This window comes from Phyllobates terribilis, unplaced genomic scaffold (genome assembly GCF_046119375.1).
Source record: "Phyllobates terribilis strain yellow unplaced genomic scaffold, ASM4611937v1 Scaffold_1__5_contigs__length_1240528914, whole genome shotgun sequence".
Lineage (NCBI taxonomy): Eukaryota > Metazoa > Chordata > Amphibia > Anura > Dendrobatidae > Phyllobates > Phyllobates terribilis.
The window spans coordinates 891,553,672-891,570,866 of NW_027362761.1; the positions used below are offsets into that span (position 1 = coordinate 891,553,672).

The 17,195-nt window shown below is 39.5% G+C and overlaps 1 protein-coding gene across 1 annotated transcript in view; it reads left to right on the plus strand.

Moving 5' to 3' along the window:
* Positions 1 to 16,902, plus strand: part of ARSJ (arylsulfatase family member J) — a 166,507-nt gene extending 149,605 nt beyond the window's left edge. The window contains exon 2 of the mRNA XM_073639942.1: positions 9,097 to 16,902. Coding sequence (XP_073496043.1) covers positions 9,097 to 10,483 — 1,387 coding nt within the window. The 3' untranslated portion in view covers positions 10,484 to 16,902. The remainder of the gene's footprint in view (positions 1 to 9,096) is intronic.
* The last annotated feature ends 293 nt before the right edge of the window (positions 16,903 to 17,195 follow it).

Here is a 17,195-nt window from a genome sequence, read left to right on the forward strand (position 1 = left end):
CCTAGGTGACGTATTGCGATACAGGGCCGTGATTTTGGCTATAAAAGGGTCCCCTAGACCCCTACCCCAAGCTTTTTAAGAGAATCATATATGGCGTGCCAGGAGACTCTATGGAATGCTTTCTCAGCATCCAACGAGAGTATCTAATTACAAATTTTTAACTGCATCTAGCCCAGGAAATACTTTGTGCCTAGTAGCAGTGTCTGCTAGTCAGCGGATTATCCCGGCTGTTAAGCAAGCTACACCACCTGTAGTTTGGACACTTAATTTTTTCAAAGGAAATGCTTCGGGACCACGGGATACTCAGTGAAGAGCATCAGGAGGCACCCCAAGGCATAGGGGCTGGGACTGGCAGTAGGATGCCTTGTGGTGGACAGCCGAGCTCGATCCTTATAAAAGCTTTTTAACTGCAGCAGCTTTAGTGGACGCTACTGGAGCTGGAATTACGCGGCTGCTGGCATGAGACTTGCCCTCCAATAGATCCTTGTAAATGGATTTAAAGTGTATTCATTCAAATTAGAGAGACAATTTAAATTAAAAAGCTTAGAGCTGCCTCCACCACAGGGGGGCTCGCTCGACCCACCAGCGGACAGGCACCAGTATTGGGAGAGGGGGGCTGGCCGTCAGGGTTCACCGCGGCTCTGGCACAAACCCGGCGACGCGGAGGTGGCACGGGCAGGAGCGGACTGAACGTGTCGGCTTCTCACTTTTTGGATTTTAGAAGGGCATGACATGCCTATATCTGTGTCTCCCCCTCCTTTTACTCCTCCACCTCTTTTCTTTTCGCATGACTATATGTACTTGTCACTTTTCCATGTGTTAGTTGTGTCTTCTGAGCAGTTTGTCAGCTTTTGGACACCTTTGAAGGTGTTTTCTATGTGTTTCTATGTGTTTTTGTTTGCCTGCCATTGGTTTTAACGGTGTTCGAAGGTGTTCGACGAACAGTTCGACGAACAGTTCGGCGAACACACGGGTGTTCGACGAACCGAACCGAACTCGAACACTACGGGGGTGGCTCAACACTAGTGAAGAGGTTAAAGGTAAAGGGGTATTCTGACATTTGCATTACTGTCCCCTCTTTTTTTGTTTTACTTGGACCAGCACTCCTCCCATTTGACCCAGGTGTTTTTAACCCTTTTCTGACGTGGGGCGTAATAATACGTATCTGCGCCCTGTGCCTATTGGACCAGATACGCATTATTACACCCCGACAATCGTGCCCCCACAGAGGCTGTGCGGGCGTGATCGCCGCCGGATGTCAGCTGATTGTCACAGCTGATACCCTCTACTATGTGCCAGGAGCGGTGTCGCACCACTCTCGGCACATTAACCCCCGAAATGCTGCGTTCGAAGTCGATCACAGCATTTCCAGTGCAGGCACCGGTAAGAGCGCCCTTCTTACCTTCTATCCGGAGTCCTGCGCTGTGTATGCCGGGTCCGGATAGTTGCTATGGTGACCAGATGTCGTCATGACGACATCCGGGTCACCAGGCATCAGCAAGATAGGTAGATCGTGCTCAGTGCACAATCTACCTAGCTTGTGTGTGCAGGCTGACAGCCTGCACAGCATAGGGGGTGATGCTTCATCCTTATGCTATGCAAGCAATTAGCCTGCAAAAAGTGAAAGTACCATAGTGCGACAGAGTGTAAAAGATAAAAAAAAGACTCAGAAAGTGAAAAAAAAAATTGTAAAACTATTTAAAAAAAAAAAGAAAAAATAATCAAAAAAAATAAAAATATACTGTACCCATGAATAAATATTATGATAAAAACACACAAAAAACAATAAGTACACATATTTGGTATTGCCGCATCTGTAACGACCTGACCTATAAAACTGTCTCAGTAGTTAACCCCTGTAGTGAAAACAGTAAAAAAAAAAAAAAAAAAAAAAAGCAAAAAACAATGCTTTATCATCATACCGCCAAACAAAAAATGGAATAAAACGGGCTAAGAAAGCCGAATGTAAAGAAAAATGGTACCGCTGAAAACGTCATCATGTCCCACAAAAAGACAAGCTGCCATACAGCTCCATCAGCCAAAAAAAAAAAAAAAAAGTTATAGCTCTCAGAATAAAGCGATGCAAAAAAAATTATTTTTAAACAATAAAAATAGTTTTTATTGCATAAAAGCGCCAAAACAAAAAAATATATAAATGTGGTACCGCTGTAAACAGACTGACCAGAACAATAAAGCTGCCTTATCAATTTTAGCACACGTGGAACGGCATAAAAAAATAAAAATCCTGAATTATTGTTTTTTTTTATTCTGCCTCCCAAAAATCGGAATAGAAAGCAATCAAACAATGTCACGTGCCCAAAAATGGTACCAGAAAACAACTTGCCCTGCAAAACTCAAGCCCTTACATGACTCTGTTGGCCGAAATATAGAAAAATTATAGCTCTCAAAATATGGTGATGCAAAAACTAGTCTTCGCAAAAAAAAGGGTTTTTTAGTGTTTCACAGCTGTCAATCATAAAAACCCGATATAAATCTGGTAACGCTGTAATCTCACCGAACCCAAAGAATAAAGTCATTTAATCACTTAAACCGCACGAGGAGCGGTGTAAAAAATAAACTCTAGGTTTAGGGTTCTGCTAGGGTTAGGGTTAGGGTTGTGCTAAGGTTAGGGTTAGGGTTGTGCTAGGGTTAGGGTTGTGCTAGGGTTAAGGTTGTATGAGGGCTGGGGTTGGGATTTTTGCAAAAGTAAAGAAAAAAATGACAATATGGCGACTAGTGTTGAGCGCAAGTGCTCGCTATTAGAGTTTGCATTGGGTACTCAGGTATGCACCGAGTATCGCGGGTGCTCAAGTCTCATAGGTTTTGTGGCTGTTATACAGCCAAAAAAATGCGGGTATTGCCTGCCATGCACGGGCAATCCCCGCATGTTTCTTTTTGGGTGTCTAACAACTGTGAAACATGCGGGGCGGGGACTCGAGCATGTCATTCGATCACTCGTGATACTTGGTGCACACCTGAGTACCCGATGCAAACTCAAGTAGCAAGCACTTGCGCTCAAGACTAATGACAACTTATTCAATATGATGACAACCCCTTTACAGCCTGGGACGTATTAGTACGCACCAGGCTGTAACAACCGGTTCAGTAAGGGCTCCGACGCTGAGTCCGCACTGAACCGGGCACATGTCAGCTGATTATTACAGCTGATATGTGCCCGCAACAGCCGCGGGTGGAATCGCGATCCACCCTCGGCTGTTAACATGCTAAATGCCACCTAGTGGTCGGCGCTCATAGCACAGGAGCATTTCTGCTGCATACAGGGGATCTACTCGTTCCCTGTATGTAGCAGAGGCGATCAGACAAGTGCTGATTCTAGTCTCCTATGTAGACTATAGAAGCAAGCAAAAAGTGAAAAAAATGGTTTTAAAAATATAAAAAAAATGTAAAAAAATATAAAAGTTTAAATCACTGCCCTTTCGCCCCATTCAAAATAAAATAATAAAAAAAACAAAACAACACATACACATATTTGGTATCGCCGCGTTCAGAATCGCCCGATCTGTCAGCATATAAAAAGAATTAATCCGATCGGTAAACGACGTAACGAGAAAAAAATTCTAAACGCCAGAATTACGTTTTTTGGTCACCGCTAAATTGCAATAAAATGCAATAAACATTGAATCTACCCCAAAATGATATCAGTGAAAACTCCAGCTCGGCGCGCAAAAAATAAGCCCCAGATCCCGAAAAATGGAGATGCTACAGGTCTTGGAAAATGGCGCCATTTTTTTTTTTTTAGCAAACTTTGGAATTTTTTTTCACCACTTAAATAAAAAAGAACCTATACATGTTTGGTGTCTACGAACTCGAAATGACCTGGAGAATAATAATGGCAGGTCAGTTTTAGCATTCAGTGAACGTGGTAAAAAAAATTAAAAAAACATCTGTGGTATTGCACTTTTTTTGCAATTTCACCGCACTTGGATTTTTTTTCCCGTACACGATATGGTAAAACCAGTAATGTTGTTCAAAATTACAACTCATCCCACAAAAAATAAGCCTTCACACGGCCATATTGACCAAAAAATAAAAACGCTATGGCTCAGGGAACAAGGGGCGCAAAAAACGAAAATGCAAAAACGGAAAATCCCAGAGTTGCGAAAGGGTTAATGTTATTAAATTCTGTGTTGTACCTCTGGGTTCAAAATGTTCACTATACCCCTTGATAAAATCCTTGAGGGGTCTAGTTTCCAAAATGGGGTCACTTGTGGGGGGTTTCCACAGTTTAGGCACATCAGAGGCTCTCCAAACACGACATAATGTCTGCTCTTGATTCCAGCCAATTTTGTGTTCAAAAAGTCATACAGTGCTCCTTCCCTTCTGAACCCTGCCGTGCGCCCTAACAGTGGTTTTCCCCCACATATGAGGTATTGGCTTACTCAGGAGAAATTGCACAACAAATTGCATGGTGCAATTTCTCCTGTTACCCTTATGAAAATTCAAAATTGGGGGCTTCAAAACATTTTTGTGGGAAAAATGTTAAAATTTTATTTTTAGGACTGAATGTTATAAACTTCTGTGAAGCACCTGGGGGTTCAAGGTGCTCTCTACACATATAGATAAGTTCCCTGAGGGGTCTAGTTTCCAAAATGGTGTCACTTGTGGGGGGTTTCCACTGTTTAGGCACATCAGGGGCTCCCCAAACGCAACATGGTGCCCACTAATTATTCAAGCAAATTTTACATTCAAAAAGTCAAATCGTGCTTTTTCCCTTCCGAACCCTACCGTGCGCCTAAACAGTGGCACAACAAATTTTGGGGTCCATATTTTCCTGTTAATATGCAAAAATAAAAAAATTTGGATCTAAAGAAACATTTTTGCGAAAAAAGTTAAATGTTCATTTTTTCTTCCACATTCCAAAAATTCCTGTTTAGCACCTGATTAATAATCTTCTTGAATGTGGTTTTGAGCACCTTGAGGGATGAAGTTTTTAGAATGGTGTCACTTGTGGGTATTTTCTCCCATAAAGGCCCCTCAAAGTCACTTCAAATGTGATGTGGTCCCTAAAAAATGATTTTGTAAATTTTGTTGGAAAAATGAGAAATCGTTGGTCAACTTTTAACCCGTACAACTTCCTAACCAAAAAAATGTTGGTTCCAAAATTGTGCTGATGTAAAGTAGACATGTGGGAAATGTTATTTATTAACTATTTTGTGTGACATATCTCTCTGATTTAAGGGCATGAAAACTTCAATTTTGAAAATTGCAAAATTTTCAACATTTTTGCCAAATTTCTGTTTTTTTCACAAATAAATGCAAGTCATATTAAAGAAATGTTTACCATTATCATAAAGTACAATATGTCATGAAAAAACAGTCTCAGAATCAGTGGGATCCGTTGAAGTGTTCCAGAGTTAATACCTCATAAAGTGAGCGGTCAAAATTGTAATAATTGGCTTGGTCATTAAAGTGCAAACCACCTTCGATGGTAAAGGGGTTAAATTAGCAGGAGACTGCAAGAGCGGTTCTGCTTATTTTTGCTCCTAGTTCACAGTCTGAGAGCTTGTGGAAGGTGAGTTTTTTTACATCTATTCACTTGGTGTTGGTGCTGTGTAGCGGCCATTGTTGCTGTGGTGTTTTGCCTGTGTGGTGGTGTGGCCAGGAGTCAAGGGGATTCAGTGTCGCAGCATGGGTGCTGTCAGGCCTGCCACTGTGAAGGTGGTATATGCACGGCACCACACCTTTTAGGCTAGGCACTGAGATATTCACCATGACATGGTAATGGGCTTCATAGAGTCTGAACAGAATGTTTAACTAAGGCTATGTGCCCACGATGCAGAAATGCTGCATATTTTTTCCACTTCTCCCTGGCAGGAAAAACGCATGCGGATTTTACATGCGTTTTTCCTGCCAGGTAGAAGCGTTTGTCAAGCGTTTTTGCATGCATTTCTGCATGCGGGTTATCAAGCGCTTTTCCAAGCGATTTTAGCATCACTTGGAAAAGTGCTTGACAACTTTGTCACACTATATAAATCCATGCAACCGGCATGGATTTATATAGTGCGACCAAGTAATAGTTAAAAAAAAGAATAACATGGTAAAAAATAAAGATTATACTTACCTTCCGATGGCCCCCGGTATTTTCTCCGCTCCGTCCGGTCTGTTGTATGGGTCTCGGTGGTGTGAAAGGACCTGTGATGACGTTATTGAGTCATGTGACAGGTCACGTGACCGCCGATGTCAGCAGTCGCGTGACCTGTCACATGACTCAATGACGTCATGGCAGGTCCTCACACCACAACAGACCGGACACATCGCTGAGGAGGCCGGGGGCCATCAGTAGGTAAGTATAATCTTTATTTTTTATTTTAAATTATTTTTTTAACAGGTTCTATGGTACCTGGGTCTGGAGGAGAGTCTCCTCTTCTCCAAACCCGGGCACCATCCGCACATAGAAACGTATATTATCCGTGTGTGCAAATGTGCTGACACGGATAATATGCGTTTCAATGCAAGTCAATGGCGGCAATTACGCTGCGTGTCCGCAAAATTAATGGACATGCTGCGTATTTTTCCGCAATGATAATCCGCAGCGGAAATTTCCACAGATGTGCACAGCACATGCGGATTATCATTGGGGACCATGGGGCACGTATTACCAAGTGTTTTTTAAGCATTTTCGCTGCAGAAATTCCGCGGCATAAACGCTTGAAAAACGCATAGTGGGCACGCAGCCTAACAACATGTTCAGTTTTGTAAATTTTTGCCTAGCAATGTGTGATTTTTGAATGTCCTGTCCATGTTTTTTTGTACATTGCTAGTTAGAGGGGTTGTTCCATCTCAGCAAGTTATCACCCATCCACTGGATAGGTAATAACTTGCTGATCACTGGGTTTTTACTGCTGTGATCCCTACCAATCCCAAGATTGGAGCTCTGTGATAGCCTCCTAGAATGGAGTGTCTTATTGTCTAGGAGACTTTTTAAGTACAGCATTCAGCAATCTCCAATGAGTCCTATGGATAATTACTTTTGCCATAACTCCCATGTGTGGCCAGTGTTTCATTCTGATGGGGTACTTCAGAGCCCTATTTTTGAGCTGGGACAACCACTTTGAATGACAACTTTTTTGTACTGCTGGATGCTTAGATAAGGCATGATGCTAACAAATGATAAGGCACCGCTTTCCTGTAACTTTTTGCTCCCTGGAGGGAGGGTTGCATTTTATTACTTTAGAATGTAATATTCTATAATTATATAGTTTATCTGTCAACAGACTCACATTCATTTCTGCTGTTACAAATTATACGCTGTGCTGTACTGTATATAAAAGTAAATACAAAAAAGGTCTTTATCTCATACATAGTTGACTCCAGAATATTTTTTTAGCGTACAATTTTTAAATATCTTCGACATTTTAATAAAAAAATAAACATAATAAATTAAATCTCTTCTTTAAATTTACATGTATGTAATGAACCTAATATTAACTACATGAGGGTTTGTCCCGCCTTACAAGTCTGCAATCACTCAGTGTGACTGCAGACTTGAATCCTCAAAGCACACCACTGCGCACTAAGCATTCTCTGGTGCTGGCGATGGGAGCAGTGAGCACGTGACCGCAAGTATGTAATTTGCATACTTCTGGCCACATTCCAACTAGACGTGTCTAGCCTCACTCAATACACTTTCATTGACCAAGACCATGTACATCTAGTTGGCACATGACCGCATGCATGCAAATCACATACTTGCGGTCACTCTCCCTCTGCTCCCAGTGCCAACACCGGAGAATCCTCAAACCACACAGTGCGCAAGGTCTGAATATTTACCAGTCTGTAGTCACATACAGTGACTGCAGACCTTTACCCCAAGGCGGGATAACCCCTTTAAGATCCAAAATAATTTTGGTATACTGGTTTTGTTATTGGCATAATAACAGAGTCTTATAGTGTATATATGTAATACCACACAGATGGAGATTACAATAATGTTCTTATAAGGTCGAGCATGTTTAAATACTTGAAGTATAATACTATTTTTTTGTGGAATGCAGCACACATACATAAAGGGTTCAAACTCCTCACTGAGCTTGTAGCTAGGAAGCTAGCATGGTGGGTGGAATTTTGTGTGCCAAAACTGCGCAATTTTAGAATAGGGTAGAGTTCAACTGGAGATCAGCTAGAGCCAAGCCAGAAAGCATGTAAGGGTATTATTCCCCCGATCCAGTAGGCCGTATGAAAACAAGTAGGATAGCCTAAGGACTAGCACCCGAGGGGCAATTAGAACACTGAATGTGCATTTTGTGGAAGGGACTATGTCCCCTAAACGACTATATGCTTAATTTATTCTGTCAGCTTGGACTGACAGGCTCCCTTTAAGCATTAATGAACAATGGTACTGAAAGAAAACTTGAAAACATGGGCAAACATGTCAATATTGTGTTTGGTCAATTGAAAAGAGAACAAATTTATTTGACCCATTTCATTTTTGTGCAGTCTTTCTTGTGAATTTTTGGAGTAAAACCAAGAATGGATTCAAAAGAAGGAAAAGTATGAAATAACAAAAAAAAACTGTGTTCTCAGCAAACACAAGTAATAATAGGGTATAATAAGGTGTAATAACCAGTCTCATTGTCATTCTTACAATAGTTATACATTTTTGATTGTATCTCTGATGTTCACACAAGCCTGGGGGGTCTACATTCTTCTTCCATGAGCAGGCCCTTGAGATTTTTAGACCTTCTGACCTCTTACCACCCTAAAGTTAAGAAGAGGTCACCACATGGGGACAAGTAGATAAAATATCAAGACCATGTGCTTTTAAGTTTATGGGCTGTATGTCTTAGAGCACTCTTTAAACAAAGACTTTCAGCTGTGGAAATGAATTGTTTCCTGTGGGATTTAAAGAAAGAGACATTTTTAAAGCATTTCTTAAACTCCTGCTATAATCCATCAGGATAGGTTTCATTCAAAGAGTATCTTTTATTTAGAGAGGCAAAGAAGTTCCAATTAAAGAGCTACTGACCTAACCTGAAGTGACTTTTTATGGGATAGATAGATATATATTATAGATAAATAAATATATTGATTAATATGTTATAATATGGGTTTATCTAAAAAAGTTCTCTCTTTCAGGTACCAGATACACACAGGTCTTCAGCATTCCATAATACGACCTTCTCAGCCAAACTGTTTGCCACTGGACAATTTGACGTTACCACAGAAACTAAAGAGCGTTGGTTACGCAACCCATATGGTTGGAAAATGGCACCTGGGATTTTATCGCACGGAATGCATGCCAACACACAGAGGGTTTGATTCTTTCTTTGGATCACTATTGGGAAGTGGTGATTACTATAACCATTACAAATGTGACAGCCCAGGTACATGTGGATATGACTTGTATGAAAATGATAATGCAGCGTGGGAACATGACCGTGGTATTTATTCTACAGAAATGTACACTCAAAGAGTACATGACATTTTGGCCAGCCAAAATCCCAAGAAACCTTTATTTCTTTATATTGCTTACCAAGCGGTGCACTCTCCTTTACAAGCTCCTGGAAATTATTTAGAAAATTATAAGTCAATAACTAACGTTAACAGGAGAAGATATGCCGCCATGCTGTCATGCTTAGATGATGCTGTTAACAATATTACCACAGCATTACAAAAATATGGCTTCTATGAAAATAGCATCATTATTTATTCCTCAGACAATGGTGGACAGCCAATGGCGGGAGGCAACAATTGGCCTCTCCGTGGAAGCAAAGGGACTTATTGGGAAGGTGGTATACGTGCTGTTGGCTTTGTCCATAGCCCATTTTTGAAAGTCAATGGCCACATCTGTAAAGAACTAATCCATATAACAGACTGGTATCCTACACTAGTTACTTTGGCTGGTGGTGAAATAGGGGAGGACATGAAACTAGATGGCTATGACATATGGGAAACAATAAGCGAAGGAAAACGTTCCCCAAGAATCGATATCCTACACAATATAGATCCTATGTATACCAAGGCAAGAAATGGCTCCTGGACTGCTGGCTTTGGCATTTGGAATACTGCTATTCAATCTGCTATTAGAGTAAACCAGTGGAAACTACTAACGGGAAACCCTGGCTATGGTGATTGGGTGCCTCCTCAAAGTTTTAGCAACATTGGACTTAATCGCTGGCACAATGAACGTGTGTCTCCCACAAATGGAAAATCTTTGTGGCTTTTTAACATAACTGCCGACCCATTTGAAAGGATTGATTTGTCAGAAAAGTACCCAGATGTAGTAAAGCAGTTGCTTAGAAGACTTGCACAGTTCAACAAATCTGCAGTCCCAGTAAGATATCCCCCAAAGGATCCAAGGAGCAACCCTAAACTTAATGGAGGAGTTTGGGGTCCTTGGTACAAGGAAAGTAAAAAACAGAAAAAGACAAACAAAAAATCGAAGAAAAAGAAGAATAAGAAGAATGCCAGACATCGTAAACAACAGTATTCTGGTTGTCATCCTTCTTTATCCAATGCTTAAACAAAGATTGATTACAAGACAATTAGTGGTCTTCTATACCTGAAATCATCCGTCAAGTGAACTGGTAGTGCGGAATTATATTATGTAGCACCTTGTACAACAGTGCAATATTCCATTGTTGCTGGTATATTTTTTCCATGTGCAATACATCATGACTGATTTTTTCAAGATTTATGGTCTTCTTGTTGTTTTCGAAATTTCACATTTAAATTAAAAATTGTTATATGATTCAAAAAGCTGCAAAACTGAACTAAAATGAAGTCCCCCAATTATATTTAAATATGTGAATGTGATCAATGTTATAAATATGCAATGAGAAGTTATGAAAATAGAAACTAATGCTGGTGTCCTAGAATTCATCTAAAATGTCGAGGCATTTTATAGCAATTATATATTTAATTTTTATTCTCCAAAGTCGATTGCTGAAATTCATACTAGAATTCATAAATACTAGAGATCAGTGAGACTTGGAAAATTCACTTCACCAGTATTTCTCTTACAATCAGATTTCCTATTACATGCTACATATCACCATTAAAAATTAAATAACTGTTACTGTAGTTTAAAGTATAAGGTTCTCTTAAAGGGGTTGTCTGGCCTTAGGCTACTCTATGTGACTGCAGACTTGTGATTCCTCACATCAGATACACAGTGCGCTATGAGAATTCTCTGGTGCCATCGCCGGGAGTGATGGGCCCTTGACCATATCTATGCAATTTTCATACATGTGATCACATGCCGACTAGATGTGTGTGGCCTTGCCTTATACAAGTGTATTGATCGAGGTTGGACATGTCTAGTCAGAATGTGGTTGAACATATGCAAATCACATACTTGCGTTCATATGACCGCCCTCTCCCAGCACCGGAATCGAAGAATCCTCACAACATACAGTGCATGTGATGTGCGGATTCACAAGTCTGCAGAAAACCCTTTTAAGTTTCTGATCAGATATCCAAATGACTGTACCAAATAAATCTAAAAGTAAAGCTGTAACATTAGAATATTGGACATAAATAAGCTTTAAGATCCTCTGCTTGACTATATGGTATAAACAATTGTTGACATAAACTATATGAGGTACTATATATATATTTATATATAGTATATTCATTTAGTCTTTACACTGTTTTTGAAAATATTGTTTTTTTGGCTAATTTTTGGTCTATTTCATTCACAGGATGCTGGCTTACCTACCTAAACATTTGCACTTTATTGAAATCATTGGATGAGGTTGCCTGATTACAGTTTATATATTGATAAAATCTACATAAAAAGTTGAGTAACTCCGCTTTCAAATGCATTCTCATCCACAGCTACACTCACTGTCTGATTCTTTTGACTTTCGTTTATTGATTTGTAATTTGGGAGGTGACATCTTCGCATTAGAAAAATTAATGTAATGTAGCAGAGAACATTGGATCATATTTATCAAGCTAAATGTATCTGAATTTGGGCATAAATTGCATTAAATAACTCTCTTTGGTGCAATATTTATCATGTGTTTTAGACACATTTTATAACGTGTTCAAGTAGAGAGAAGTGACCTTGCTGAAAATAATTGTGGTTTACCAGAAAGAGTATAGCTTAACATGCAACACAACTCACCAAAAAAAATGCTCCAAAAATGTGGCACACATTACTGGCACAAAGTAAGCCAACTGGTGTAAACTTAAACTAGTAAGTCTGAAAATCATATTTCTCATACAGCACTAACCACTTGATAAATTTTGCATCCTATAGTTTTCACTGTCTAAGAAGTAGTTTTAATACATATGCCCCATTTTGTACAGATCTGTGTCTCATCAGACTGTCAGCTGTTTCCAAAAGCAATCTGAAGAATTATGTAGCTAGATTGCCACATTTGTCGTACCAATCACATTGTGCATACCACTTTAAAATTGAAATATTATTATAACGCTAACCAGGAATATATAATCATGGGTCAAGAAGAGACTTATGCAAAAATGTAAAAGTACAATATTATATTATAAATTCAAACTAAAACACCAAGGTAAAATTAAAAATAAGAAAGAAATCACTGGACTAAACAGGAGCTCACATAAGGGTGTATATATAAGCCAAACATAGAAGTGTACAGATCAATGTTCAATATAAAACCAGAGACCCAGATATAGCCATTTGAAGACAGAGTATTTTAGTAAAAAAGCATGTATTACATATATAGCCATTTAGGATAGAAATATAATGCAAGTGCAGCTGTTAACATTGAGTATCCTAAAAAAAAATCAGTAGGTGATAAGGCCCTATATATGGCACTGTGTGCATATAGGATTACTCAATTCACTGAAATAAATGTACCTACAATGCAGGTGTATTGCTAGAAGCCAAGCTATGTTTGTTGGTATACATGAGTACTATATATTGTAATTTAAATATAGAAAATGAAGTGCAAGTGCCTCTAAATAGCTTTGACCAAAATATGAAGTCCCACATAGCCGCATACATGCAGGTATGTTATATACAGTGGCTTAAACTAAAGTCTGATAAGTATAAAGTGCAATTGTCTAGGTAGGTTATATATACTCTCCTCAAATGAAGTCTGATAAGAATAAAGTGCTAGTGCTTAGCAACAGCTTTTACCAAAATCTGAAGTCACATATAGCATATGCATATACATATACAGTATCTCTAAAGCCAAAAAATAGAAATGTACAGATCAATGTTTAATATCAAACCATAGACACAGATATAGCCATTTGAAGACAGAGTGTTGTCAAAGATAGCCGCATATATGCACATATATAGATAATTAGCACTCTAGCCATGCATAGAGAGATAGAGATCCTATAAATATAGATAAAAACATTTCACTGCCAAAAAAATCAGCCAAAAATTGCTAGTGGGAATGTCCATGAACCCTGTAACTGTACCCCAATGACGCCGTTTCACCACGCTTCTTCCAGGAGGCGTTAACATCAGAAGGGGAAAATGCTCGGTTTATACTGAATGGTAGCCATTAAAAAGAACACTTTCTCCTTCTAATGTTAATGCCCTCTGGAAGAAGCGTGCCAAAACGGCGTTGTTGGGGTGCAGCTACAGGGCTCATGGGCAATCCAAATGTCTATATCTGTGTCTCTGGTTTGATATTAAACATTGATCTGTACATTTCTATTTTTTGGCTTTAGAGATAAACATATATATACATCCTTATGTGAGCTCTTGTTTAGCCCAGTGATTTCCTGCTTATTTTTAATTTTACCTTAATATTTTAGTTTGAATTTATAATAAAATATTGTACTTTTAAATTTTTGCATAAGTCTTTTCTTGACCCATGATTAAATATCCCTGGATAGGGGATAGCTGTGGGATACAACTATCACACCCGACATGCAACGCGCGCTTTCCCAATGAATGGGGAGAGGCAGAGCGCGCGGTGGATGCCGGGTGTGACGCGGGGGGGTAACCCCGCCCACAGCCTGGCATCCACCTGGAACCAGGAAGATCGTGACCCCCGGCTGCTGCCAGCACTTGTCGTGACATCAGCGGATGTCAGAGCCAGCTGCAGCCGGGGGTCACGTGATGCCTGTGAGCGGCCACTGATAGCGCTGCTCACAGGCAATATCAACTGCAGAAGGAATTTACAAAAAGTCTTAGGGACCTGGGGGGGGGGGGGACATCAGGGGGTAATCTAAAGTACCGCACAACCCCTTTAACTTTCTATGGAGTAAATATAAACTGTAAAATGTAAATGATTAAAAGTACACATTATCAGAGAAACGTATCACAAAAAAGAGTAAGGCTATGTGCCCACGATGCAGAAATTAAGCAGAAAATTTCTGCAGCGTTTCTGCATGTTCTTGGCAGTCAAAAACGCTTGCGGATTTTACAGCGTTTTTACATGCGGATTTGCCATGCGTTTTTCTAGTGCATTGGGACCTCAAATCCGCATGCAGAAACGCACAAATAATGGACATGCTGCGGATTTTTGAGCGCATCAAAAACGCTGTGGAAAAATCCGCAGCATGGGCATTGAAATTGCGGATTCTCATTGAGGACCATGGGGGACGGATTACCAAGCGTTTCACAAGCGTTTACGCTGCGGAAATTGCGCAGCATATACCCTTGTAAAACGTTAAGTGGGCACATACCCTAATAAACACACAATGCATACTGCTATCTGCAGAATTTAATCATTTAGTAACTTTTAAAAGATTTCTGTTCCCAAGTATGTTATGTTCATCTGTGCTTGCATAAAACTGAATATGAGCCAGCGTGTGCTTTTTTAAATGACTCATGCTTTTTTTTTTACATTAGTTATCACTCATGCTGATAGAATGATGAAGTCTTATACAATCAATATGTTATGAGAAAACAAAAACGGCAACAAACTTCGAACAAACGTCCCAAATAGTGAAAAAGCAAATATCTTTATTGAAAAATATTCATTAAATACAAGAAGTGAGGATCACTCAGAGACACTAAATCTAAAAACAAAAGAGGAGCATGATGACGATGAGCAATATCCATTCATTATTTAGAAAACATATATGCTGCCACATGTGGATAAATTACCTATGGGCACAATGGAACACCACAATATAAATCTTGAGAGGGTAACTCATGGGGAGATTAGTGGAGAGACCATATGCCTTTGTAAGTTCTATCTCATGTGTTTTGATAACAAAGGATAATAAGGGCATTTTCAGTCATTACTGAGTTTTTAAGCATTAAAGCATAACTGTAGCTTCAAGCAAAAGCACAATTAAAGCACAGTCTTGCTGCCTTCATGCCCTTCAACAAGTTAAAACTGCTTTTGGAGCTCATACAAAGCTCCGCTTGGAACTGTCCCGGTTCTCATGCTTTGTAATTTCCCTTCCTTTTCTTTTCAATTGATAATTCCTTTTTATCTACATTCAGACAGCACTATAGGTACAAGAATGTTCTTTCCCTGACATCCCACTAACATCAAAGTCCTGGGCAATCCCATTAAGTACATGTTAAATCTGTCATTAGGTTTTTGCTCTCTAATCTGAGAGCACCATAAAGTAGGAGCAGAGACCCTAATTACAGTGCTGTGTCACTTACTGGACTGTGATTTGCTGTTTCAATACAATCAGGAGGACATTGTCACTAGAGGACAACTAGTTTGTGCATCCTAGTCAACTGTTACACACCTATTCTGAGTATCCTGGGTTCTGCTTTCTTCATCTTGGCCCACTGCCCTCTGTTGTGCTCCATGTTATGTTTAGTAGGTTGCCTGGCATGGTTCAGTGACATCATCTCCCTAATCCTATTTAAGGACCGTTAGGACACAGACCCGTGTTCTAGAATTGAGACTCTAGTGTTCCAGGTTTGATTTGATCCATTATCAGTTCTTGCTGTGTTTTCAACCTGCATCCATCCCTATTTGGTTCCACTCCATCTGTCTGATTGCTGCTGAGATTTCAGCTAGTCTAAGTTCTCAATTCCTCTAGAAGCTGCACCAATGCCCGGAGTCCGTGACCCTACCCCACCCCTTCCCGGACTACAGGCTTAGCAGATCCATCTCACCAGGTGAACCTTACACCTACCACACCCCCACCACTGATTAGCATCTCTCTGTCACTACAATGTACACAGAAATCTGAGCTCTACCAGAACTTCAGAAAAGAAAACTGTAATTCTATCATGACTGTCACATCCAGTAAACTAAGTGATACATCACTGGAATCAGAGTCTCTATCCCTAACTCATTCTGCTGTCAGATTTCATAGCAAAAAAACTGCTGACATATTCCCTTTAAAACTGTGCAGGGTTCTTTTTTTTTTGCTATGTAGATTTATCCCTGTCCCTTAGAGGAATTGCATTCTGATTCCCATTTAGACACACAAACATGGACACAAGAACTCATCTCATAATAAGCTTTATTAAGTTCTTATAATTAAGCTATGTAAAAGATAAAATCTGAAAAGTGGCAAAAAAGGGAACCTAAAAAAAGTATAAAAAAACCACACAAACTGTATGCAGTTAGTCTGCATTTCTTGCAGATGTATGGCATTATAAGATGCCCCTTAAAATTAATAGGCAGCCTTGCAAAATACCACGTCCAGTGTAAAGTATTATATACCATAATGAGTCAAACCCACAGAACAACACTAATTATTGGATAGGTGATAAATGTTAGATTAGTGGGAACCAACCACTGATGCTCTCCCGATCACTGAGGTCATATGCCTGATGCGTACAAGCTTGTATGGATCAACAGACGAGCATTGTGCTGCTCCTTCATTCATGCTCTACAGGCTTGGAGTCATGAGAACTTCTGAAGAATTGGGATCCAGATCCTACCCACCTACATTTATCCATGGGAATATTATGGTTAATGTATTAATAGTAAGTGTTGGTAATGACCATAGTTTGTTATATTATTACTAATCTGAGAGTTTACAAAATAAAATGCATGACATTTCATATAAGTTCATGTGTTTCTTTACTATTGATTTTGTTATTTTTTATTCAGGCACATTTTATGTTTACTCTGTTATATATTAATCCTGGTTACCAGCCCTCAGGGCCTACACATGGACATGAGGAAAGAAAACATGTGTCTCATATTATAGTTGAAAGGAAAAAAAATCTTGTGTTTTAAGTCCAACTAGAAGAAATACATGTTTTTTCAATTCAAAGACTAAACCATGATACAGGACATCAGCCATTCCTAAGGGGTTATCAAACATTAAAAGAAAATCAATCCTTCTATTCAATATAG